The sequence below is a fragment of the Sander lucioperca genome, chromosome 9 (assembly GCF_008315115.2).
Source record: "Sander lucioperca isolate FBNREF2018 chromosome 9, SLUC_FBN_1.2, whole genome shotgun sequence".
NCBI classification, from domain to species: Eukaryota; Metazoa; Chordata; class Actinopteri; order Perciformes; family Percidae; genus Sander; species Sander lucioperca.
Window position 1 is genome coordinate 41,630,937 of NC_050181.1, and position 26,479 is coordinate 41,657,415.

The following is a 26,479-nucleotide window of genomic DNA, read 5'->3' on the forward strand; positions in this document are numbered from 1 at the left end:
TGTTGTAAAACATTAAAAAAGGCTTCTCTCTCCGCAGTGGTCAGCCATCATTACAGTGTATGAGAACCAGCTGTCTAATGGTTCCATCCAGTGAGCTCATCAGTAATCTCACACCACATCACATCTGTACTGATTTTCAACCAGGTTGTGCTTTACTCTTCCATCACCAGTGTCCAGATTCAATCGGGGGTATATTCCTGTATGGCTCATGCTGCAACTACCCACGTAAAATGATGACATTAGAATAGGTTCTAATCCCAAAAGACTTCTCACATATCTCTCTTTAAATGTACCTATTGTGCACACTATCTCAAATAAATACATTTGTTGATGCCTAACTATTTAAGCCTTTCTTTCAATTAAAAATTCTGCTGGAAAGAGAACAACTTATGCAGGTAGAATATCACAGGTTTTTGGGGGGTTTGGGGACACAACACACACACATACTCATGTTCCACACACCCCAGTTACTCCTTTTCACCATTATCTGATGTTGTCATCTCCCCCTTTCAATATATGGGGATCTTGTGGCAAGACCCCCCTCTTTCCCCAACACACACACACACACACACACACATACACACACACACACACAGGGCCAGTGTTCTCCCCTGGGGGGCTTGCCAAGATGAAAGGAGGAGTGGTGAAGGGGACTGAAGGAGCAGATGAAACAGATGAGATGACCTCGCTCTTCATCTTTTCTCTCAGCTCGCTCTGTCCTTTTCACATATTGGATACTAGTTTTCCAACTTTTAAGCTTTAGAGTATATTTATATTCATGTCACTGCTTTGTTTTTGTTTGGTATGTTCTGTACACCTTTCCATTGTAACATAGCTTCAAATTCTTGTTGTCTTTTTATTCCTATAGTTTTTTTATTTTTTTGTTTTTTTAAATATGGTCAGTGGAGTCAATCTTTTGGTTTATGTTTCATATATAGCCTGACATTTGTAAATGGGCTTTTTGTTTTTTTTCTGTTTAGGGAGTACTTTACCCTCATGCTACACCTGTTACAAAGTTGCATCATATTAGCAAATGGCCATATCCCTGATCTTGATTTGTCCTTTTGGTAACCCAGTACATGTCTTGCCATCCTGTGCAAGATAACTTCATAGAAACTAGTACATTTTTCATTAAGTTAAATGTAAAAAACCCTCTATAAGGTCTTCCATGACACGCTGGGAGGGTGTTTGCTGTCGAACACTGCCGCCCTGTGGAACGTTAGTGTCACTGCAGGAGGACAGGTTTGATCTACATAGGTGTAAACACACTGCGATGCTATAGGGTATTACTGAGATACAATTAAGTAGGGGCGCCCTCTAGCTCACCCAGTAAGAGCGTTCGCCCCTTTGCAGCGGTGCAGGTTTGAGTCCGACCTGCTGCCCTTTGCTGCGTGTCATCCCCCATTTCCTGTCTATTCACTGTCACTATATAATGAAGGGAAAAGCCCCCAAAAAATATTCTTTAAAAAAGATACAATTAAGTAAATAAACCAATCTCAAGTCACAAGTCACAGAGATATTAACACATTCATCAACACGCATTGCTGTAAAGACCTATCAATGCTTGTAAATTGATATTAGGTGTAAAATGTCAGACTGCAGTGGGGGATGAAGTATTCAGAGTCTTCACTTCAGGAAATGTAGCAATACTACACTGTAAAAATACTCTGTTACAAATAAAAGTCTTCTATTTAAACTGTTTCAAGTAAAAGTAATTTAGTACAAATAGCTGAATTTACTTTAAGTTGTAAAAGTAAAAATAATTATTATTATTTTTATTATTTTATATCATGTGTTAACATGGAGCCATAAGCATCATGTAACTAGTTGAGATGGAGCTAATTTGAACTACTCCTGTACAGTGCTTAATTAATAATGCTGCATCCCATGTTGTAAACGTGTAACTTACGTTTTGTATGTAAAATCTGCAAAGTAGCTGTCAAATAAATACAGTGGAGTTAAAAAGTACAATATTTCCCTCTGAAATGCAGTTAAGTATAAAGCAGCACAAAATCTAAATACAAGGAAGAAGTTTGAACAGTACCTGATTATTTGTACCACTGGTTTAAAAATCTGTGGATGTCTTGTTTTGGATAATTTATTGCAATTAACCGGTGACTAAAGAATTTTCCCACATTTCAACTTTGCTTGATGATTTTATTAACTTCAAAACTGTACATGTTTTAAATGGGACCTCACACCCATTCCATCATCCACATTTTCCATACTTTTGCAATGCAATAGAATAGTTATAAAGGACTCGAAAACCATGGGAACTCAGCTTGTGGTTCTGGGTGGAGCTAGCTGATAAGCTAAATGGCCTTAATGACTCTTGTGCAGCCTTGAGGGGGTTCTTCTCTCAACTGGTTCAATTTCCTGCCTCTTTCTCCAGGCGCCTCTTGGACGGATTTCCTGGTACCTCTGGCACCCAACCTGGTCTCTCTCTCTCTCACACACACACACACACACACACACACACACACACACACACACAAATACTACTGTCTTCCCTATTATCTGCCCAGAGTAAGTCAGCGATTGAATCAATATGCAGTTTGTGTCAAACTGTGTGTGCGTGTATGTGTGTGTGTGTGTGTGTGTGTGTGTGTGTGTGTGTGTGTGTGTGTGTATTTATGGGTCTATGCATGTCCATTGTGTATGCTTCATATGTATGGGTGTGTATGGGAGGTGTAGGAAGGAAGATGGGGCAGGGAGTGTACTATCATATTGATCGGCCTCTGTGTGTGTGTTTGTAAAATGCCATTAATGACCACACCATACTGTGTACATCCACAATATAGGACACACACTGTCTGACCTCCAAAAGACATTTCCATGGACATGGGATTAACAGCTACACACACAAACACACACAATCACACATCACCAGACTGTACCACTGTACTGTTCTATACTATATATATATATATATATATATATATATATATAATCTTGACCCTTACATTTTTTTTTATGTTTAAAAACTGTTAAATGTTTATGGTCTATTCACATTACAGCAGTGTGACTCCCATATCATTGACAACATGTTGCTTAATATACTTATTTAAAGCCCCAATGAGTAGAACTATAAGCAATTACAGCATATATTGGATATACGGGCATATATATAAGGACAAACATTTTTTGTTAGTAGAAAAATGTCCTGTTGAAAATCGACTAGTCTATTTTATAGTACCACTGGGGGTCGCTAGCGGGCTAGATGCTGAATGTTTCAAATATCTCACATACAGGTGTGTGGTAGGATGACCAATTATGGAGTCTATTAATACCCGCTACTGCTGGGAGGCAAAACATGGAATTTGAAGAATAGGATGACTTTATATAAGTTTGTGTTAATTTATCACATTACTTTTGTAAATAGGGAGAACAGGGTTTTTCCTGCATAGGGGAATTTTTGGCGGCCCCCCAAATTTAAAAACTTTAATTTAGCCAGCCCCAAAGGAAAATCCCCAGCACCAAAATGACAAGGATTGAGAATAAAAATAGTGATTAAAATCCTCTCTAAATGTGTTTAAGAGCAATTTACCAAACAACAGTTGAACAAGCAGAACATAAACTTGAATATGAGAGCTAATCTCAGATTTATCTCCAGAGTCGGGCTGTACCGGACTCTCCTGGTGATTTATTTAAATATTAAAATTATTTTTTAAACCAGCTTTCTTAATTGGGGTTTTATTTACTCAAGCATAATATACATTTTTGTTTATCAAATTGTCACAAATAACAGAAAAATGCATATTTCTGTCAAATAAGGTAACACAGACTCATTGCCTTTACTGTACGCCGACCGATCATGCTTACTGCCGTGCACGGTGATTTGTGATATTGAACTACAGTATACAAAACTTCCCTTATATCTTTGTTGTATCTACCCAACTTTTTTCTCCAAAGAAAAAGGAAAATATTAATTTAGTTGTCTTCCAATAAAGTAGTTCCAATAAAAAATATCTGTACTTTCCTCCGAAATTTCTGAATTGCCTCAGTTCAATAGCAGCATCTACTGTACAAATTGCACCTTCTACGTCCATGTTAAATAAAGTAATACAATATAAATGAAAAATCCACTGAAATATAGGACATTTTGTGATTATGTAGCATTATTCCAGCAGTAAATATAATAATAAAAAGAGGAATAAAACATGTTAAACCAAATGTTACACCAAATTTAACTAAATTCTTTCAAATCGCGATTTCGATTTGAAAACGATTAATCGTTCAGCCCCACCCTTGCTCAGCACACCGATTTTCGATCTCTGCCATCATTTTGATCTAGTAGCACTGTAGTTCCCACTATCAGACATGATAAGCCACGGCTGAATCTCCAATTTCTAGTCATCTAGACGTGCGCTGCTCTTTTACCAGTCAACCTGAGGTAGATGCTAGAATGTAGTCACCGAAGTCTCAACCAAGCGCAGGCAAAAGCAAGGTGGGTGGGGCCAGGCCAGATGCAGAATTTCAGAAGGAGTAGATGCGCTTCCAGCCCCTTTTAGACCATGTTAAACAAAATATTGATCATAACAGAGTAGTTTAACATACTTTAAAATGGGTCTGGAGTGGGACTTTAAGTTGTAATGTCAGTGTCCAATGTGATGGTTTCTCTTATTTCTGGTGTTCACTCCTGTTCTAGTATGATCTAATAAAGTAACTTATGACATGGTGAAAGATGAACTAGTGAAAGATCAGAATAAAAGTGGGACTGGAGATGAGGATGGGTGGAAGATTGTTTTTTTTTTTTGTTTAATCTTCCCAATTTGTTAAATGTAACTTCATGGTTCCTGGTTTGTGTGTGGGTGTAAATGTGAGTCTGCTATTTGTGTACATGAGAGAGAAGGAGAGAATGTATTTTCCTTAAGACTTATGAAATAAACATGCTTAACCCATGTGTTGTCTTCCCGTCAATCTTGAAAAAAGACGTTTTTGTCTTTTTTTCAGTTTGTTTTTGCTTTTTCCAACGTTTTAAATTTTTCTTCTACACATTTTCAGCGCTTATTTGTACGTCACATATTTTCTGATATAAAACAAAAATTTAAAACGGGTCAATGTGACCCGAAGTCAACACAAGGGTTAAGTATTGTAGATCTTGTTGTATTATTTTTCACATGCAGTTACACATTTGCCGGTTAAAAACAAAGAGGCTGGTAAAAAAAAAGTTGAGTGGCTGGTAGATTTTTGGAATCCACCAGCCACAAAGGTAGGTGAACAAAAAAGTTCATTTCCAACCCTGCAGCCACTTTTACCAATAACATCACTAGCTAACATGCTAGCCAACAGCAACCAGCTAACAACATGTTAAGCCAATTAGCATGCTGCCTGAGAATCGAAACAAACCAAACAATTCTTAAATACACATAACACCTATGGACCTTTTTCACAGCAGACATTTTGACTTGTCATAATAGGAAAAGCACAGCTGAAATTGATAACCTTAACGATGGCTCAATTCCATCAAGTGTCCCAGTAAGCTATTTCAGTGAGTCAGCTTGCACAATACCAGGACCTCTCCTAAGTGGAATGCAGCCATCATTAATGGTTCTGAATACACCTGTGCTTTTCCTACTATGACATGTCAACATGTCTGCCGTGAAAAAGGTCTATAGCTAGCTAACAATATGCTAGCTAACAACATGTAAACAAAAAAGGCATTTAGAAGTAGGCCTATCACTGTCTAAAATAACTTACTTATTAAACAATATATAACATTTACAGAATACATAAAGATGGATGACGCGTCTCCACAATGGTCTCCACTTCCTCTTACTGTACAATAGTGAAGCCAAAATATCCCGGTACGTGTGCTGCCATCTTGTATTTTTGGAGCCAGTCCATGGACCATAGATATACATAATAAAGTTTAGACTATTATTATGTATATCTATGCCATGGACAGTCTGAGCAGTTGTGATCGGGCGGTTAGCCCGACCAATTGAGAGTCAATCACAGCTGTCAATCATTTTCTTCTTCTTCTTCTTATAATTTCCCGCAGTCTAGATGTCTTTACGGCACATTGCTGCCTCTCACAGGGAAAAAATAGATTCCCATTTAGTATCCTTTTCCGTTTTCCGGTTGCCTTGATGAATTCTAGGACAGCTTTTATAGTCCCAGGTTGGTTCTCTGTAGGATTTAAGTTTCACCCCGTTTTTATAGCATCAAATAACTAATGAAACCCAAACTTGAACAAACATGCGCAATAACAACTATAGCCTACCTTAAATGACAGAAACCATCTTTGTGAAAAATGTATTTGACATGTACTTAGATTTTTTTTAGTTTGGCCCGTGTCCTATCTCCTAACATGGAGGGGATAGGATTTATGACCTATAGCCTACTCAAATACAGCCAATGCCTATAGGCCTACTGCAAGCAGCCACCTTGATCAAGTCTACAGTCTATGCATCAACCCCTGACAGAATTGTACACACATTCAACACAACTCTAGAATATTCTATAAACTTTATCTCCTGCTGACAACATATTGTCAGTACATTCACTACAACTTTATTAGCATCTGACAGCACTTACATGAGCGCTTACTGGGCAGGGCTGGGTCTAATAAGGCTTGGGCACAGATCTAAGCGTGGTGAGAGAGATCATATTGTTGTAATTCCTGCTAAGTAATGTTACTGGTGGCTGCTAAATGAGCTCTGATGTTTGGCAGGGCAGGTTTCTATAACACTGTTTAACAAGAGTATGCAGCCCCCCCCCACACACACACACACACACACACACACACACATACATACACATACACACACACACACATACATACACATACACACCTCTTCCCCAAGCATGCTGACACCATCTGGCGATCTGCTGATAGCTGCCTGATAGCAGTAATAAGATTATGTTTTATGGAGAGAGCAGTGGCTGTGTTAAAGTCCTCCTAGATGGCAATGCTGTCTTCTGGATCTGCTTCACAACCAGAGAAATGAGACTTCAAACCACCACCAACAATAATGTATTGACCCTACATCAGCTAACAGTAGTAGTAGGCCTACTTATTCTAGTTATTACTCCTAGATGTCACAGACTACATTTACACGTGGCCGGCTATTTACATAAACGGACATTTAGAACCTCTACGTTTTCAGAAAAGTGTTCGTTTACATGTACCCATGTATATATATATATGCTGTCAATGTCGTTAAGAGCATGCCACACCTGTAGGTGGCATTGTAATGAGAAGCTCAAGCCCATGTTAGCCAATCACAATCCCGAAAATAGAAACAACAGCAACTGAATCACTTCCTCTTTCTCTCTCTCGGCTGCCTAAACCTCCGTTTGTCTCAGTTTACATGCAAACGTGCAAACGAAGTTTTCCAAAATCTCCACTTTGGCCAGAGTTTTTAGAAATAATCATTTTCTGTGATAAAAACGGGGTTTTCGTGTAAATGAGAGGCCAAACCGCAGGAAAATATCTGCGTCTTCCCTTCGTGTAAACGGGGTAACAGTGTGATACAATGAAAAATTTAGTGTATGTGTCAGGTTTTGTTTAGTGTCAAATGCTCTTATAATATGAATATTATAAGATAATACCCCTGATGATGTCATCAGCTTGGGCTTGGAGACTACACATATCTTTACATTCACACACTATAGGTTTGGGGTGGTTGGGATGGATTTACTCGCACTGGCAGGAATGTGATCATCTGAGACATTGTGGTTTTGGGATCAGTGTAACCAGTTGTGTTTCGAGCAAGACTCACCTCCTGCTGTGGTTTACCTCCCTTGCAATAAAACTTTTAGAATCGTGTCTTAATGACTCACTCTGACAATGATCTAACACATATACATGTGGTTATTTCACCTTATGGAAAACAGGTGTTAGCATGGTAGCATCTTCTACAAGCTTGCGTCTCAGCCAGCCAGCCTGAGCAGTGGGGAGAACATATATCGCCAAAGACTTTCTACTTGGATTGATGCAAATGTGAAAACACTTTTTTTACAGTAACATTACTATGAAAAGAATGCTGCATTGTGTAATATACGCACTGCATTATTATTTTGCTGTCATTTTATGTGGTAAGAGGTTTAGCGTGACCGGATTAACCACCCCCTACTACACTATGTGCAATGTGTATGCATGCTGTCACCAATTTCCAATGAAGTACACTGCACATACAGTAGCAGACCACACATGGCAGTATCATTATACAGTATGAAAAGAGAACTACCAGTACTCTTGTGCTAGAATCATAGCTAGCCTCAGGTTTACTCTGTCCGTTAGTTTGTGGTATTTTGATTAAACACCACTTTATTTGAGAATGTGCACTTTGAGTCACACCTGCTGGTTTTAGTTTTATTTTCTGGAAATATGACTTTTTTCTTAACATAGTACAACTTTATTCTCCAAAATGTGGCACTAATACTCCGTTGTACTGACACAATCCTTTTGTGCAATTGGTCAAACCTTTGGGACAGGTTCGAATCAACAAAATGTTACAGGAATCACAATGTCAATGCATTGTAGCATCACATCCTGATGCGTTATTATGGATCCCACTTAACTTTTCTAGGCAAGTCCCGCCCTACGAAGCAGCTTGATTGGTTTGGGTCAGGCATTGACCTTGAGTGGTTAAGGTTAGGACAGCCGATTGGTCAGGGAATAGGACCTGAACCAATCGGGTTACGTACATAGACTCTATAATGGAAAGAGCATGTGTGACGTCACCCATTGGTTTGTGGAGATCTGCTACGAGTCGTTGAGTTTGCCGTTACGGGTGCAGCCATCCTGGTTGCGGATGTGACGATTTTAGACGAGAGGGAGGAGTGAGGGAGGAGCCCTTACACACTACGTTACGTTACACACTTTCACTGGCAATCACATCGTAGCCACGCCCTAAAACACCCCCTGCTTTATCGACGATTTTAAAATCAACAAGACCATAATTCAAAAAATGAACATCATTCTGTATTGCAGAAGACTTAAAACTAGCGATTGAGACCATAAATCCATTATGACAATGTTTACTGAGGTAATAAATTTAAGTGCGAAGTGGGTAACTTTCTTATATGGCGTTTTTCCATTACATGGTACCTGCTCGACTCGCCTCGACTCTACTCGCCTCGACTCGACGCACTGTGCGTCTGTTTTCCATTGCAGATTTTAGTACCGCCTCAGCGTGGCTGGTCGTCATAAATAGCGGCGCCGCAGTAAACTGCCATGACCTAACGCGACACACACACACACACACACACACACACACACACACACACAGAACGTCGAAGTTGTTTTTGCCACAGCCAGAAGACACATTCTGTTTCAAATGAAGCTGGAGAAGCTGGAGGCAGCAAAAAAAAAAAAAAAAAGCTGGCTAAACTATTTAAAAATGGCAGGTTTGTTCAGGACACACCTGTCTGTCACCTTTTGGTATCGCCTCAGCTCGCTTGGAACCTCGACTGAGGTGGTACTAAAAAAAAGTACCTGTTAGCAGGTACCAGGGACTTTTTTTTGTAACGGAAAACCAAAAAAAGCGAGTAGAGTCGAGGCGAGTCGAGCAGGTACCATGTAATGGAAAAGCGGCAATAGACTTCTACAGAAGCCGACCTCCTTTTGCAACCTCACGTGTCGCCCCCTGCTGGAATTCTGATAGAATGCAGGTTTAAGGCTCTTCCGCATTTGCAACACTTCGCCAAACCGGATGCTTTGTCCATTAATATTATACAGTCTGTGGTTACGTAACCTTGCCTAAGCATGGACGCCTGGCCAATAGTAGTGTGTGAATGCTATTGAAGGGTCTTGCCTAGAAGTTGCATGGGTTCCATAATAACGCCATTCTGATGTCCTATCCTGTATTTAACCTACCAGGATGTGTAACTACATGATGAGCTAAAACCAAAAGGGAATAGAGCTATAAGATAATAAAGCAAAATAAAGTAGTTCATCAGTAGAGACAAACTCATGCTTTCCTTGCCCCAGAATGATTCGGGACCCTATACATTTATCTTAAGGTGAACTGTGGACAGTGTACATTACTTCAGGGGATTGCATTCAAACACAAAAGACATGCAAGACGCCACACAAAGTCTATTAAAAATGCACATAAACAGAATAAGCGTCTTTTGCATTAAGGCCATCTTCCTTAGCTTTATTTCAGTTAAAACAGGAACATTTCTCTTCCCTATGTCTTATTTTACAGCCCAGTTTGGGTGAACAAGACCACTCGTGGTATTTGAGAAGTTTTATTTTTTCATTTTTTTTCAGCATTTCTTACAACAATACAGACGTCACAGAATACATAGTTTTACAAACACAAAGCACACCACCACCTTGGTTGCTGCTGCTGCTGCCGTAAAGGGAAGGGGGGAAATGCTGCGAGTTTTGGAAGTTGCCAGTTCAGCCTTGGCCATTCCTCTTTTCCAGACACTTCCCTCATCCGTTATAGCTAGAAAGAACCTGCCCTTCGGGGTTGCCATTTTGGAACCTTTTTGCAGCATAGCAGTATGAGAACAATGGAAAAAGCTTTCTTTTGAGACATGTAGGGGTAAAACAAAACGTTTCTTGACTAAGATCTGAGCATGTTACTCCAACTGAGAGGAAGCAGAAATGGAGGTTAAAAGAAGAGGCTCAGTTGGATATTGTTGCAACTAAAGAGCAGTCCCATTGTTCTGCTTGTTTGCAGTAAATCTTGGGCAATCGGAATCTCTCCATTCCATAAAACTAACAAAAGATCTTTCATCATGTTCTAGTTTTCAGGGTACTCTGCAGAAAACTCACACCACCTAAATCTTGACCATCTAGTCTCGAGTAGTTTATTATTACTTAAATGTTTTATTCCTGTACAGTGAAATAACGGATCTTCAAATGATCTTTTTTTTTTTTAAAAATACAGAAGGCTTCTTCCAGCCATTTTTTCCCCAAACATCATTCCCAGACCCTTCCGACTTACAACAGGACTTTGATATTATATACTTCTGTGTGTGTCTGCTGATAGTAACGTGTGTGCATGTGTGTGTACATATGTGTGTGTGTGTGAACTCTATGTCATTTACACCCAACATTGTAAACATACATAGAACTATATTACATGTGCTTGCACTGCATCTTGGAGGGGGAAAAATTTTGGTTTACTTCACTAAAACACCACAAAAGGGGGGAAACGGGGATAGAAGGGCTCGCGAGGAGAAGAAGAGGTGGAGGAGGAGTGTCAAACTCCTTTTCAAGGTTGTGAGGTTATTCTCAGTTTGGTTGAAAGCTCAGTTTTAGTGGACAGGCCCTTTTTTTAATTCTCTTAAGCAACAGGGGCATGAAGATAGGATTTTTCTCTCTGGGATAGGGAACAACAAAGAAAAAGAAGCTTTCTGTCCAGTCTTCAGCTTAGAGCCTGTTGTCCAGCACCATTGAAATGTCAAAGAAGAGCTAGAGGGGGAAAAAAATAAGTCTTTATATTCCGTATAACGAAGTTCCTTTCAGGTCCAGCTCCAGCAGCATGAAGCTACCAGGTCTCAGCAGGGTTTAGCTGGGCGTTGGGGGTTCTCCACTGACTAAAAGTCCTTCAGCGGATGACACCACATGTTACATGTACAGAGAGTCATGAGAGGAAACAAGCCCGTTGCGCAGTGGAATTGCAGGTCTCCGTCTTTTCAATTATCTTTTTTTTTTTTGTGGGTAGCCAGCCTTGGAGTCAGTGAATTCTACTCAGTCATTCAATTTCATCCAGTTTTAACCTCCTGAAAGAGCCAGTGGAGTCTCAAAGACAGCCGTCTTGTCTCTGTACACTCTTGGGAGGGTTTGGAGCTAGCGACTCAGGCCACGAGAGAGGGAAAACAAATGAGGATCGACGGGGAGGGCGATGAAATCCAAGATGAGAGGAGGAATGGATCAGAAGGACTTACAGGCGGGAGGATGGGTGTGCTCTTTACAAGTAGACGCGCCTCAGATCTCCGGGTGAGGTGATGGTGTTGCACTGCGGGCACAGCTTCTTGTTCCCCTGTGGTAGATGGAGAGACAATAGTTAGCTTCGTTGCTTAGAAAATGAGTTAAGCTCAGTACAAGGTGACGTCTAGGTCACTCACAAATGCATTCACTCAGGATTATAGTGCTGCAACAACTCTCTTCATTTATCAAACTTTCCAGCTTCTCAAATGTGAGGATCAGTCACTGTCATCTGAGCTGATGATGGCATATGGGACTGAAGGTTAAAGGTACCCTGTGGCGTTTTTAACCACTGGTAGCGCTACAGAGCAATGTGTTTTTTTTTTTACGAGAGGGTCTCTGTTTTATTTGCACCATGCATCTTTGGAACCAACGTTTCCACAACAGAGCCGAAAGCAGTGTTAGTTTTGGTCGGACAAAACAAGCAATTTGAAGATGTTACCGTGAGTTCTCAGACTGTGATGGGTATTTCTCACTGTTCTTCCACATTTTATAGACTACAAACAAGTGGCAAATTTAGCACCAAGAAAAATAATCATGATTGCTGTTGTAGAAGACATTGAACCAAGATCCTTCACTATTTTATCCAATACAACTGATCTGTATAAGGGCAGGATGTTTATAAAACTGTCTTTTGACAGTTTAGCCAAAATATGTCATATATATATACCTCCTCAATGTGAATGTAAGCCCGCCTGTTAGCAGCAGAGCACCATCTCACAGTCCTCCCCTCAGCCCTCTTCCTCTGCACTGCTTTGATAGTGTGCCATCAGCAGTAAAGCAGCAGGTGATAATATGCAACACACTCTGACTGGGTGGTCTCCACCACTGTCCTCCACCTCTCCGTCTCTTCCCCGCCGCCTCTTCCTAACAGTCAGCTTGTTCCTTTTCTTGTGCTGGGTGGTTAACTGCTGGCTGCAGGCACATTCCTGCAGTTTTTACTGTGCTGCTTTTGCATTGGTTACAGATGTATAAATAAATATAACTGTCACAATAGATTATGTAAATAAATGAAGTAGAGCAGTACATCTGGTATTAAGTAGGAGAGGAAGCTGCAGCAATAGCTTCTTTTTATGTTATGAATAGGGTTGGGTACCGAGCCCCGGTGCTAACGACCGGTATCTACCGGACCGAATAGCAACATGGATTTCGGTGCCTCATAAATGCCTGTGCTGCCCTCTGATGCTACGAAACGGACGAGGCAACAGAAGCATCGCTGCATGTGACGCTAGTTAACACTACACTTGGCAGCAGGTAACGTTAGCCTACCGTAAGCTAGTAGCTGGATTAAACACAGTTAAATTGTGTGACAGTTAAACGGTGTAAAGTGTGACTGTATTTCACTGTAGAGGATTCCAACACCATGATGTACAACAGTCTGCAGCTTAAGACACAAACTAGCTTCACTATATGGCCACTGCCTGGCCACATCGCAGACAGGATAGTGGTGTGTTTACTTGAAACTGGTAAGCCTCGTGGTGCATTCAAAGTTATTGTAAAATACCCATTTCCCATCTAGTGGTTGTTTTTGTCGTTACTGGTGAAATAAGTTGTTGTTATAAGTTTATTGTTATTACATTTTTAATAAATCATTTAAATTTTAACCATATGGCCTTATTAATGAACAAGCCGTTCTTTAATGTCGCCGACTGTCGTTATGTGCTCCTTTTTCTTTTCTTTTTTAAAAGTAGTGGTTCAGGCACCGGCACAGTTTTAAAAGTTTTTTTTAGCACCGGTAAATCCAAACGATACCCAACCCTAGTTATGAATCCTTACAGCTATGATAGAAGTCCTGGGCTACAAAACTGACCATCACACATCCCAAAGGTATTTCTTTGGTATGTGGACACTTTCATCAGTCCACTGTAGTGTGTGTAAGAAGGTGTGTAAAACATAAGAGTGTACTTAGAGAGTAATATTGTGTGTGAGACATCTAACACAGGTACAACAGAATGCAGAGATCTCATAACTGGAGCACCTAAACCTTCCAAATCCTTGCTGGTCAGTTACAAATGTACAGGTTCATCTGACCCCAAAGATTTATAGGCTTCTTTTCCTGTAAGCCAGTGAATAAAGTCTTTGGAGTGGGTGCACAGACTTAGGTAGTCTGAAGGACTAGGAGGTGGTGCAAGAGTCTGACAGATCTCACACACTCCTGCTAAGAGGATTTGTGGCTCCAGAGTACTAAAAACAGTTTCTTCATGTCTCAAGAGAGAAGAAAGAACAAGAAAGAAAAGTGTGGAGGTGAAGAAAGAGAGAAGGGAGGAAATATGAAGAATGTGTAGAAAAGTCTAGGATGGTTTAAAATGGACGCACACAGGTTTGTACAGTAGCAATAGCACTGGGTTTCAGATGTTTTGATACTGGTGCTGATCGAGTCCTCTTGTTTGTTTGCATGCCTTTCAAAGCTGTGTACTTCTGTTTAATGCGGGTGCTAAGTGTGTGTGTGTGTGTGTGTGTGTGTGTGTGCCCGTCACGCTGCGCTCCAGCTGCCTTGCTCATTAAAGTGGTAAGGGGCTGGGCTGACGTTAACTAGATTCCCAGGCATTTACTTTGATCAGCATGGCCCTCCCGTTTATATAGCTGTCTCCAGGCTATGAGTTTATAATGCCCCGTACATTAGATCTGTGATGGCAGCGTGCGCCACACACACACACACACACACACACACACACACACACACACACACACACACACACACACACACACACACACACACACACAGCAGATGGAAACAATGGGCCTCATTCAAGAATGATTTCTTATGGTCTCCCTTAAAACATCTAATGACAGAAAATTAGAAAACTTCACAAGCAATTTCTAAAACATGCACAGGTGGTTTTGTTTGTACCCACATCAAGTTCTTCATGAATCAGTATTGATCTTATATTGGATGTATGTTCCAGACATCTAAAGGCCCAATTAAACCTGAATATGAGCAGCAATCCTCAGGGCCATGCTCCTTCTTAGTCTTATTTTACTAAACAAAAAAAAAAAAAAAATCAGCCATCAGGTACGTGGCTTTCAAATGACACCTGCAACTTGCTGGAAAGAATGTTAATCAAATGCCAAAATTGGTGATGATTTTAAGCATTGTAGTATAAAATATTGTTCACCTGCCTGGGGACTGGGGATGAAAATTAGCTTTTAGCCACGTCTTTATATAATAAATGCAAATATCAATCTAAACACTGGGCAATTTTGGTACTACACTGGCCTTGAGACAAGACTAAAAATCTATACCCACACAAATGGCCGGCATCACAGTAAAAAATGGAGGATCCTTACCACTAGTGGGGCAGGTTGTAACCTCTGTCAGTCTCAGCTCTACACTGTCAAAGCTAGAAAGTACTTAGATGTGCTTGGAGCTTAATGGTACCCTGTGGAGTTTTCCTAGTAAACCAACATTAGTTATGTTTACATTCAAGTTATTTATCCTTTTATTTATTTATTTATTTGCTTGGTTAGTGTATGTTTTGTGAAACAGGGGCAGATTATACAAGATTAATCTTCTTTCTGCTCCTTTTCATTAAAAGGTGCTGTAGGTAGGACTGCAAAAATCCAGGACTTAGCCAAAAAATTTGAACATCAACAACTTCTCAGTCCCTCCCCCTTTCTACTAAAGCCTAAAGTGGTCTCCTAAGCCCCTCCCCCCAAAAGGGTGCATGAGCAGTGATTGACAGGCAGTTAGACCCCCCCCCCACCCCCGGCCCTGATTGGTGCATCTGAACAGGGAGCGGTGGATTTTTGCAAATCGCACTACAGGCTGTAGGTGGTGCCAGAGGAGCTGGATTGTTTTTTTAATTACCTGCTTCATGTAGTTTTACTCGAACATAGGGTCAGTTTCAGCAAATATGACAGAAAGTTAGTTTTATAAGTCTTACCTACTGTATATTTAAGGAATTTTGTGTTTGCATTCGGTTGTTTGTTTGTTTGATGGATTAAATAAATTTACGTAAATAAATCCTCTTAGGGCCATGAATGTCAATACAAAAACTCATGGCAATCCCTCCAATAGTAGTCAAGAATTTCTTTGGGCCACAGTGGATTGAAAGACCTGCATCGCCATTTCTAGATCCACAGGATGCAGATCTCATGTGGTTAGTATAAAAAAAATAACTCTATTGGAATTGTTTCTTTTGCAGTTGTCAGTTGTGTTGCAGCAATTGCACACAATTCTTAATTTCTGCCCCTCTCTCTGTGTGTTTAGTCCTGTAATTATGCTAAGAGTGTATTTCAAATTGCAAGTATAATATTAACGGGGGCTAAAAGTGGAGAACTGCTTGTTAGTTATTGTGGACGTGTGTTACCGCTGGCAACTGACGGTGTTTAATAGATGGATAGACTAAGGGGAGAAGGAAGAGGATTGGGAGAGAAAAGGTAATAGACGAGGATATACAGAAGACAGTGAGGTGAGAGAAAAAAAGACTACAATGAAAGACGTGGAGAAAAGAGGAGATAACAGCAAAGAAATCAAAGATCAGACTGTTTTTTCCAGCAGACAGAAATACCAGATTTACCATACATTTACTACATTAGCACCAGCTAATTACACACTACTGAATATATTGGACTAACTAATAACCAACAAAACCACTGCCTGTGTGTGTGTGTGTGTGTGTGTGTGTGTGTGTGTGTGTGTGTGTGCGTGTGTGTGAAGACCCAAGGCACTATGTAGAACTTATTGGAGGTTGGAGTTGACTACTTTATTCCAACATTTTAACAAGCCTTTTGGGGGCCATTCCATCTAAGCTTTTCCCTTACTGAGAACTGCAAGTGTTTGCATTGTGTGTGTGTGTGTGTGTGTGTGTGTGTGTGTGTGTGTGTGAATAGTGAGAGAACAGGTAATTTGAAAAATATTCCATTTAAATTTCTCCCCAAGGGGCAAAGCTACAGAGAGGAGCTTACTGATTATGAAAGGAGGCTGCAATAACTATATGTCATGAGGAGCTGTCCTGCAGCACAGAGGTAGGGGTGTGTGTGTGTGTGTGTGTGTGTGTGTGTGCGTGTGTGTGTGGACAACTGTGCGGGTTTGTACGTACCAGAGTCCTGAGCCAGCATTCTTCACAATGGACGTGCCAGCACTGGATGGAGGTGAGCGGCATCGTGTAGGAGTCCTAGGGACAGATGGTGAGAGTAAAATGACACCAAATTCAAAAGGACACGCACACACCAGGTAACAACAACACTGGACATTCCCTGACCGACGGCACCAAACCACTAACCATGAAACGACACAGCCAGCAGCCACAGAACCACTGAGCAAGGCAGCATGGGGGGCAACTGAACCGGCAACCTGCAGGTCACACACACACACGCACAGACACGATATCGGGCAGGCAACGAGCAGAGATGGAGGGAAGCAGGCAGAGGGAGGAGAGGAGGAGGGAGAAAGCCATGAATGAACCCAATCTGATGGGCGCCCTTTTCTTTTCCTCTCGAAAAGAACGGAGAGATGATGGAGGAGGAGGAGGAGGAGGAGGGGGGAGGTGGAGGAGGGAGGGAGTGCCTTACCCTCCGTAAGGGCTGTGGGAGGAGCCTCTTTATGCCGCTGCCGTAGCCACCAATCACAAGGCCCCTGTAGAGGCAGTACAGGCCGAGGGGGAGGGACTTAGGCTTCCTCTCTCCGACCTCATTGGCCAGTGGCCGGGGCCCTGGCCACACCCCTAGGCTCTTGATCTCTGCGCCTGACGGGATAGCAGGCTTCCTCTGCGGAAGGGAGGGGTGGGGGTGGGAGAGGGGGCGAAAGGTGGCAGCTAATCATAGAGGCGGGCTTGTCCTGATCGCACCCTCACAAACACCACAGTGCAACGAACACCCGTGTGGACAGACGCATAGACCCACACACACCCACACCCACATGTATGAGAGTGTGTACAGTTTGGACAGATGATGGACAAACTGCTATATGAAAATGCTTGAGGAACTCTCCTACTGTGTTCCCACTTTTGTTTTGTCAAATAATGAGAAATGTGAATGCCAATGACTTGGCTAAGTTGCTGAAGGTCGATAGGAGACGGAAAGCTACAAGTCAGGCATCTCATTGGTTAGTGCAAAATGTAAGGATTTGTTTTTACTTTTGAATTTAAATAGTGAAATAAAAACTCATTATCCACTGAAACGGCTTACACAACAATGCCTGTTTAAGGGGCTCACTGTGATGATGCTGACATGTGAAAGTTTAGCATCTTACTATAACTGCGATAAACTGTTTATTATCAATATAGAGAAGAAAAAACTTCAAGTCTAGGGCATGTTTCTTTTTATGCACTTTGTCTTGTCAATAACCATTAACTAAAAATATAACTATTATCACCTTTAAAAAAAAAATTGCTTTCAATATGAATAAATTAACTTAACAAGACATGGCTGTATTTCCCTTCCTAAGATGACCAGTAGATGGGGGTAGAAATCCACTGACGAGACCAAACCACAGCACTGAGCTCGTGTCAGGACCAGCCGAGGATAAAGCTGAGGCAACTGGGCTGCAACAGGAGAGCACTTGTTTTCTACTTACATACAACTACCTGAGCACTGGAAGGTTATGATCCATGCACAACAGGAAGTTGCAGTGGAAATCTCCAGCTTCTCTAAAATGCTTCCTGATTGCCAACAAGTTAAAGCATTCTGATGACTTTTACATCAGACACACAGTGACAGGGAAGGAGCGACGAGTGAAAGACAGACAGAGACAGATTAGATGTAAGACGTGTGTGAGTGTGTGTGTAAGCGCTGTACACATATTTGTGTTTCTCTGTATGCCTGAATGTGTGTGTGTGTGTGTGTGTGTGTGTGTATGTGAGAGAGATGAGGGACAGTGACGGATGAGCGGAGAGGAGCCGTGTGTCCATGGGGCAGTGAGTGATCGATCGCTGTGCCTTGCCCTCCGTGTCACCTCGGGCACCCAGCGACCTTTAGGAAGCGCAGGCGTCAGTAATTACCCACTTCTCACACATATACACGCGCACACACACACACACACACACACACACACACACACACACACACAGAGGATGCCGACGCTGCACTGTCCACAAGCTTGAAGGATGACAGGATGGGTCCTTAACACAAAGTGGGGAACACAAACTCTGATGGGGGGGCGAGGAGGATGCAGGTGCAGTCGTATCTCAAGCATCTGATGGACATGAATATTGACAATGTCCCTCATCCTGCCTGATATTGTCATGGATGAACATGAGGCTTATACTATTGATCTGGGAGTCCAATCAATCACCTACACATGCTGTAAAGCACAGACCCATCTTCACACTTTACAATGCAACACTGTTGTTACTACTGACGCTGGTGTATCAACTAGACATAAACACTTACATGTGCTGTCTGGTCCTTAATACATCTTATATATATATATATATATATATATATATATATATATATATATATATTTATTATTATGTGGCAGAATCCTGTCAGTTTTCAAGGCCGTTCTGCATTTCCCACTGGAGTCTTTCATCCCAGCACACATTCAGTTTCAAAGCTTGCAAAGCCATGCAAGAGCATAAACCAACACAACACGACAGCAACACCACCACTCGTACACTTCTAAAGCTACTTAGACATCCACAAACGGAGGGAAATGAGATGCATACATGCACACTTCAAGGAGTATCCAGCATACAACACAATACACTTCACATTATGTAACAGGAGTGCCTGTTGCCCAAAGCGAGAACAAAAATAAAATAAAATAAAATCAAGATCTTTGATCTGGTCACATTAATATTTTTATCCAAATATGCAGCGACTGCAGCAGTTGTGCAAAAAAAAGGCAGTATTTCAGAAGCCTTTGACACTGAACAGCCCTGACATATGACATATTTGGCCTAATAACGCAGATTTTGGAGGATCCAGCCACTGGATTGGGACAGAGAATTAGTGTGCAACTGGTTGGAAATTTGCTAGATTGGAGGAGGGTGCTGTTAATTGAGCTCAAACAAAAGCATCCTCCATGGTGGGTTTCCTCAGGGATTGTGGGAAATTAGCTACTACAAACCCTAGCACCAACTAGCAATCCTCTAATCCACACTTCTATATGCTACTACATGAAGTTTTACGAATGCTAGATTTAGTGCCTCCTGACAAAAGGCACAATACTGCCTTTAAAGACTGACACACCAACCCGGCAGCCGACCGTCGGCAGAAAAGGCAGTCGGACTGACCGACTTGAGCGTACGTTCTGCGCGTGCGCGAGACGTAATACGTCTTCATAACAACAGGCGGTGCTAATCTGTATTGTCGCCCAAAAAATGAAAACCGGCAGCTGATTGGACGAACGTGTCACGTGGGTCTGGCTTCTCCGGAATTTCAAAGCCAGACCACAATGGCGGCTCGTTCGGAATACGATCTCGTATTTTACGAAAATAGTTCATCGTTCCTGAAAACATTTTAAGCGAGAAATAGGCCATGCAGTTGCTGTATCTGTCTTCATTTCAGATCGACAAAGGTCAGTTTAAAAGATTTTCGTCACATTTTGAGAGACTCTAGTCACGCTCGTCATTTCCAGGTTAGCGCTCCACCAATCAGATCGGTCATTGAGTCCGACTGTCCGCCTTCCGATTCAACATGACAAATCGGTCCAAATGAAGGCCGGCGGCTCCTCCGACTGACGACGGCACGGAACACACCGAACAGACTCGAGTCACTGACCTCACCAGACTGTCCAACGGCCGATAATCGGGTTGGTGTGTCAGGGCCTTAAGGGTTGATGTGAAACCGAGAGCATTCATGTGAATGTTATACTCACCATGCAGATGAGACACTTGTATCGGTCTCCTCTCAGTATCTGCCTCTCCAGCTCTCTGATTCGAGCCTTCAGAGCCTCCATGGTTGTAGCCGTGGACTCCTCCTCCGTTACCCTGGGGGAGAGGAACAGAGAGAAAGACAAGAGGGACCGATGTTTAGTGCTAACATTATGACACATATAGTTGGGTATGAGAAAGTGTGTAACCATTGACAACGTTAAGTCAAACTACAGTAAGACAAATCATAACACTGTTAAAACCGCAGTAGTGTTTCAGCTGGTTTTCGAAAAAGTTCTTTGTTTACACAGACACAAAAACTACAGGAAATTGGCTAAAAGAAATCTTCCGTCTCTAACGTTATTGTGGCTGTCTTGTGCTGTCTGTCTTGACACTCTTTTTCTAACCCTATTGCACTCTTCTGTGACCCGACTAGGGGTGGGAATCACCAGGGGCCTCACGATACGATATCACCACGATACTTATGTCACAATACGATATTATTGCGATTTTAAACATATTGCAATATTCAGCGATATATTGCAATTTATTACCTTTTTTCCAACTTCAAATTTTTCCCAATTTCAAATGACGTCCCCAAAAGGAAACTTTGTCAACATCTGTTTTATCTAAAAAAAAAGATACATTTCTCTGTTTGTTCATCTCACTTCACTTTTATTGCTGCAAAATGGGATTGTCAAGCAGACAAACTGACCAACACATATGTAATAATAAAAGATCGATTCTTGGCATCTGTGTATCGATACAGTATTGCCACGGAAAATTTTGCGATACTATGCTGTATCGATTTTTTCCCCCACCCCTAGACCCTACTACATCTAAATGTGTGTGTTCGTTCCGCCGATGGGAATTTCATTTACTCCCATCTTTACATAAGTGTGCCGATTTCTTTCAGCCAACTGATTATGGCCCTCTCTGCAGCGCAAACCTGCTCTCTGTGTCAATATGTATGTAGCATGACATGCTGTTATTAAAAACCCCTTGACATTCTGATAATCTGATATCTTACAATTTTAGCCCCTTCCCTTGCTCATTCCCACCAGCTTTTAAATTTTACTTGCATTCCACCCTTCAATTTCCCTGTTTGGACTTTAAGTGCCCTGTCCTCTTTTATCTCACATCTCACACTCATCGTTCATCCGCTGCACCTAATCTCTTATGTTTTTCCGTCTAGCCCTACGTCGATGTATCCCTCTCAATTTATTTCCTTTCCTCTGTATTTATTTCCTCTTCTCCTCCTTAGTCCATCCCTCCTTCATTCTATCCACCGACCTCCCTTTCTTCCTGCTTCTAAGCAGCCTCTGATTAATGTGTAGCATGATAACAGAAAATGTGCATTTAACACTGTCCGACAGCATATGAAGCAGCCATAACTAAATCAATATGGCCGACGCACAGACCACAACGCTGCTGCTGATGATTTGGAGCAGCGAGACGAGGCCGCACAAGGCGGCCCGTGTTTATTATGGCCATCCACTCGTTCTCTGGCAAGATGCAATAGCAGTGTGTGTGCATGTGTGTGTGTGTGTGTTAAAATGAGAGTAAGTGTGTGTGTTTATGGTGATGTGGTCATTTTGCAGCCTGATAGCTAGCTGATCTATGGTATTGATCTGGATGGGGAAGGACAAGCGGAGAGAGGGAAGAGAGGGTGAGAGCAAAATAGAACGATAAGTGGCTCTGTGTGTGTGTGTGTGTGTGTGTGTGTCTGTCTGAGAGTGTCCTAGGATATGGCTTAATTTGCTGCATCCTCAAACAGCAGGCTACAGGCAAAGGAAATAAAGGATGGAAATAAAGGATGGAAATAAAGGATGGAGGATTATCTTTTGGATTTGAACTGTTCAATCAAGCAATACGATTTCACTGGGCTCTGTGAACAGGGCTGTTTTCACTATTCTTGATGTTTTATAGACAAAATGAACAAATGTTAAAAAAATAATCAACAGATTAAAACAATAATGGAAATAATCAGTCATTGCAAACCCTACTTATGCCATTTTATAGCTTCGAGATGAGTGGTTTTCCTCCAGCATCACTCATTACAATGTGGAACGTAAAATTTGTCAAGTATTATCCCGTACACAATGAAATTATGAAATAGGAGAGAGCGAGGGAGAGAGAGAGAGAGAGAGAGGGAGGGAGAGATGGAGCGAGAGAGAGAGAGGGAGAGAGAGCGAGAGAGAGAGGGAGCGAGCAAGAGAGAGAGAGAGAGCGAGAGAGAGAGCGAGGGAGAGAGAGAGAGGGAGAGTGGGAGCAAGAGAGAGAGAGAGGGAGGGAGAGAGGGAGCGAGAGAGAGAGGGAGCGAGCAAGAGAGAGAGAGCGAGAGAGAGAGAGAGGGAGCGAGCAAGAGAGAGAGAGAGAGAGAGAGGGAGAGAGAGCGAGAAAGAGAGGGAGAGCGAGGGAGAGAGAGGCAGAGTGGGAGCAACAGAGAGAGAGAGGGAGGGAGAGAGAGAGAGAGAGAGAGAGGGAGCGAGCAAGAGAGAGAGAGAGAGAGAGAGAGAGAGAGAGAGAGAGAGAGCGGGAGAGAGAGAGCGAGAGAGAGAGGGAGCGAGCAAGAGAGAGAGAGGGAGCGAGAGAGAGAGCGAGAGAGAGGGAGCGAGCAAGAGAGAGAGAGAGCGAGAGAGAGAGAGAGGGAGCGAGCAAGAGAGGGAGAGCGAGGGAGAGAGAGGGAGAGCGAGGGAGAGAGAGGCAGAGTGGGAGCAACAGAGAGAGAGAGGGAGGGAGAGAGGGAGCGAGAGAGAGAGAGAGAGGGAGCGAGCAAGAGAGAGAGAGAGAGAGAGAGAGAGAGCGAGAGAGAGAGAGAGGGAGAGAGAGAGAGAGAGAGAGAGGGAGAGAGAGAGAGCGGGAGCGAGAGGGAGAAAGAGAGAGAGAGAGAGAGAGGGAGAGAGCAGGAGAGAGAGAGAGAGAGAGGGGGGGGATGACACAGAGCAAAGGGCCACAGGTCGGGATTCAAACCCAGGCCCGCTGTTAAGGACTCAGCCTACATGGGGCGTGAGCTTGAGGTCGCCCTGAGATAGACAGCATTACCGAGGCCGGTCAGGACTCAAGAACACTGAGCCGTTCTGCCGCCACAAAAGCAGCAGCAGAGGTTTTGCTTCCTCCATGAGAAAAGTCGACACGCTCTAGCTCCTCCCTGTAACCCCATCACCATCCCATGTCTATAAAGACCTAGTTGGGACTCCTAGACTGACTCGCCACTCCGTGCCCTGTAAACTGCTTTACCCTCTCCTCTTATTAGTTCTGAGCTTGTAAAAAGCCATTTAGCCTTGATTAGCCTGCTAGCTTATAAAGCGGCAGTGGACTCTGGGCTGGACGGGACTGGATGGGGGTTGTCCCTAAAACAAGGCTGTCTGTCTCTTTTAACAGCTCCATTAAAGCCCTTTGTCGCTTAGTCGAGCACAAAACTCTGCCAAGGGGCTCTCCTTTCTTTGTCCAAAGTGAGTTAAAGAACGGAGGCGGAAAAGAAGTTTTACTCTTAAAAAGGATTCTCCTTTTCTCACAACAACACTCACCTTTCTATTGTCCTTTCTATCTCTCTAATGAATATTCATTTAGCACAGCTGATTCATAGAATACCACATTTGAAAAGTTGTTTAATTTCCCAATGCTATTAAAAAGACAAGTTAATCTATCTTTATGCGCATGTGGCCATCTAAACACAGGACAGGGAGGTGGAGGAGGAAGCAGCAGGGGTGGGGTGGGGGGATGCAAAGATTTAATGGAGGTTAAAAAAAGAGCAGGATGATTTCACAGGGCCAAGGAAAGGAAAGACAACTCTCTGGGGCTAAATGTGACACACAGAGAGATAAACTGCCTCTCAACCAGCAAGAACCACAAGTAGAAATCCTTGAGTTTAAGCCCTTTATGCTGTGCTGTGTGTCACTGATTTAAGCTGGCTCAGGGGTTTTCAACCTTTTCAGTCTTGGAGCCAAGAATACTAAAAAATATGTCTGGCTTAGCAAACATGTCAAGTAGACTTACAGAAACAAGCTAACAGTTCAATTTGGGTTACAACCTAAAATGTAAGGTATTCAGTTTAGTGTCAGAAAATATACAACAATTGTCTGTGTGAGTTGGCTTCTATTCAGAGTAGCAGAAAGTTTCCATGAGCGTGAGCCCCAGGGGGAGACTTAAGTCACTTACACTGCTTTAAATATTAATAAGTATTAGCTGAGAAGGCAGAAACATGACAACTGTTCTGTAGCTGAAAATAAGATGAGCGGCGTATACAGTATGAAATGTTGTTTATATATGTATCTGACACATTTACATAACAGATGTAGCCTATCTACATCTTCAGACTGTATTTTTTTACAAGATACCTGCTCCAAATACTGGAGATCCTGGACCAAGAACTCAAATCTGTGTATTTTACCAATCTGGATCTGGAACGAGATGGAAAAACCTCTAAACCCAAACCAGTCTACATCTAATACATAACGTCCTGGACTCTCTGTTAAGTATATTTGTCTGTCAGTACACCAGACTGAATATGTATGTCTCTCTCTCCAATTACGGCTCTAGCTTTGTAGGTTTTAACTGAAGATGTGGCCTTGATCTGAAGGGCTGGCATCATAACAAACCCGAAGAACCAACACTGAAATACAACTTCCATTCCCGCAACATGCTGCTACTCCAACTTAGTTCCTGGCCCACAGGGCTTTTTGAATGTTGTGTCCATGTATGTATGTATGTATGTGAGTGAGTGAAATTGCAGTGCATTCCCATCTCCAGTCACCCCTATGGCGACAAGCAAGAAAGAAAGCCTGACAGAGACAGATAGATGGCTGTGCCTCCCCTCTATTTAGCGCTCTGTCCCCAACGTGTGTGGGGCTATTTCTCATTTCATTAGTGTGTGTGTGTCTGTGTGTAGCTGAAGACCTCCAACATCCATCTCAATCAGCCCTGTGTCTTAATCTACTGTCTACCTACATTTTGGCCTCTCTCTCTCTCTCTCTCTCTCTCTCTCTCTCTACACAGCAAATGATAAAATTATGTCACAATTAATTCTAAAAACACAATATTCTAGCAAATGTTTTTATCCACCAGGTAGGGAAATAAATCTCTCACACGCAGGTGCTGTGAAAATAGCAGCGGTAAATCCCTTTAGAGCATGCTGCACCCTGTTAACCGAGGCCTTAACTACACTGACACACCATGATAAAACATTTAAGTCACTATTGATTTCCCCTGCCTCAGCCCGATCTGTGTGTGTGTGTGTGTGTGTGTGTGAAGGTGTCAGATGGCAAAAGGGAAGCGGGGGCATTTTGTACCAGCCTGAGAACGGGAAGAAAAGAGAAATGTGAAAGAGAAAAGAGTGAGAAAGAGAAAAAGAGAGAGAAAGGTGGCTTAGCGACAACAATAAAGAGAAGAATCAGAGGGAAAAAGGCACAGGAAAAGGCTGTGTGTGTGTGTGTGCGTGTGTGGAGGGGGGATGGAGGGTAGAAATCTAGCTTCATCACTTCCAAATTGAGGACAGATTCAATTATTTGCAGAAACCACATGGAAATCTCTCCGCATTGTTCCAGCTGGAGCACCAAATTTGGCAGCAATCGCATTGGCGACATTGGAGGGGCCATTTATCTTGGAGGGGAGAGAGAGCGTCTCAGGCGTTGTACATGTATACCGTATATATATATATATATATATATATATATATATATATATATATATATATATATATATATGTGTGTGTGTGTGAGCTCATTTATCTTGCGGGGGGATTGAGCAAGGGAACGAGGACGCCCCGGGAGCGAACCAGATCATTACCCATCTGGGATCAGAGACAGAGAGATTTTACTAACGC

At 42.3% G+C, this 26,479-nt stretch overlaps 1 protein-coding gene across 11 annotated transcripts in view; it reads right to left on the reverse strand.

The window, feature by feature from the left end:
* Positions 1-10,078: 10,078 nt before the first annotated feature.
* Positions 10,079-26,479, reverse strand: part of rnf220a (ring finger protein 220a) — a 170,756-nt gene continuing 154,355 nt past the window's right edge. For 5 of the 11 annotated variants that reach the window (XM_031311159.2, XM_036004905.1, XM_031311165.2 and 2 more), the window contains 5 exons: positions 20,661-20,772; positions 17,411-17,605; positions 17,122-17,192; positions 16,939-17,013; positions 10,079-11,951 (listed from right to left, as the gene is read on the reverse strand). In XM_031311159.2, the coding sequence (XP_031167019.1) occupies positions 11,897-11,951; positions 16,939-17,013; positions 17,122-17,192; positions 17,411-17,605; positions 20,661-20,772 (508 nt within the window). In that variant the 3' untranslated portion in view covers positions 10,079-11,896. The remainder of the gene's footprint in view (positions 11,952-16,938; positions 17,014-17,121; positions 17,193-17,410; positions 17,606-20,660; positions 20,773-26,479) is intronic. The other 6 variants (XM_031311170.2, XM_036004908.1, XM_036004907.1 and 3 more) reach the window with 2 other exon arrangements.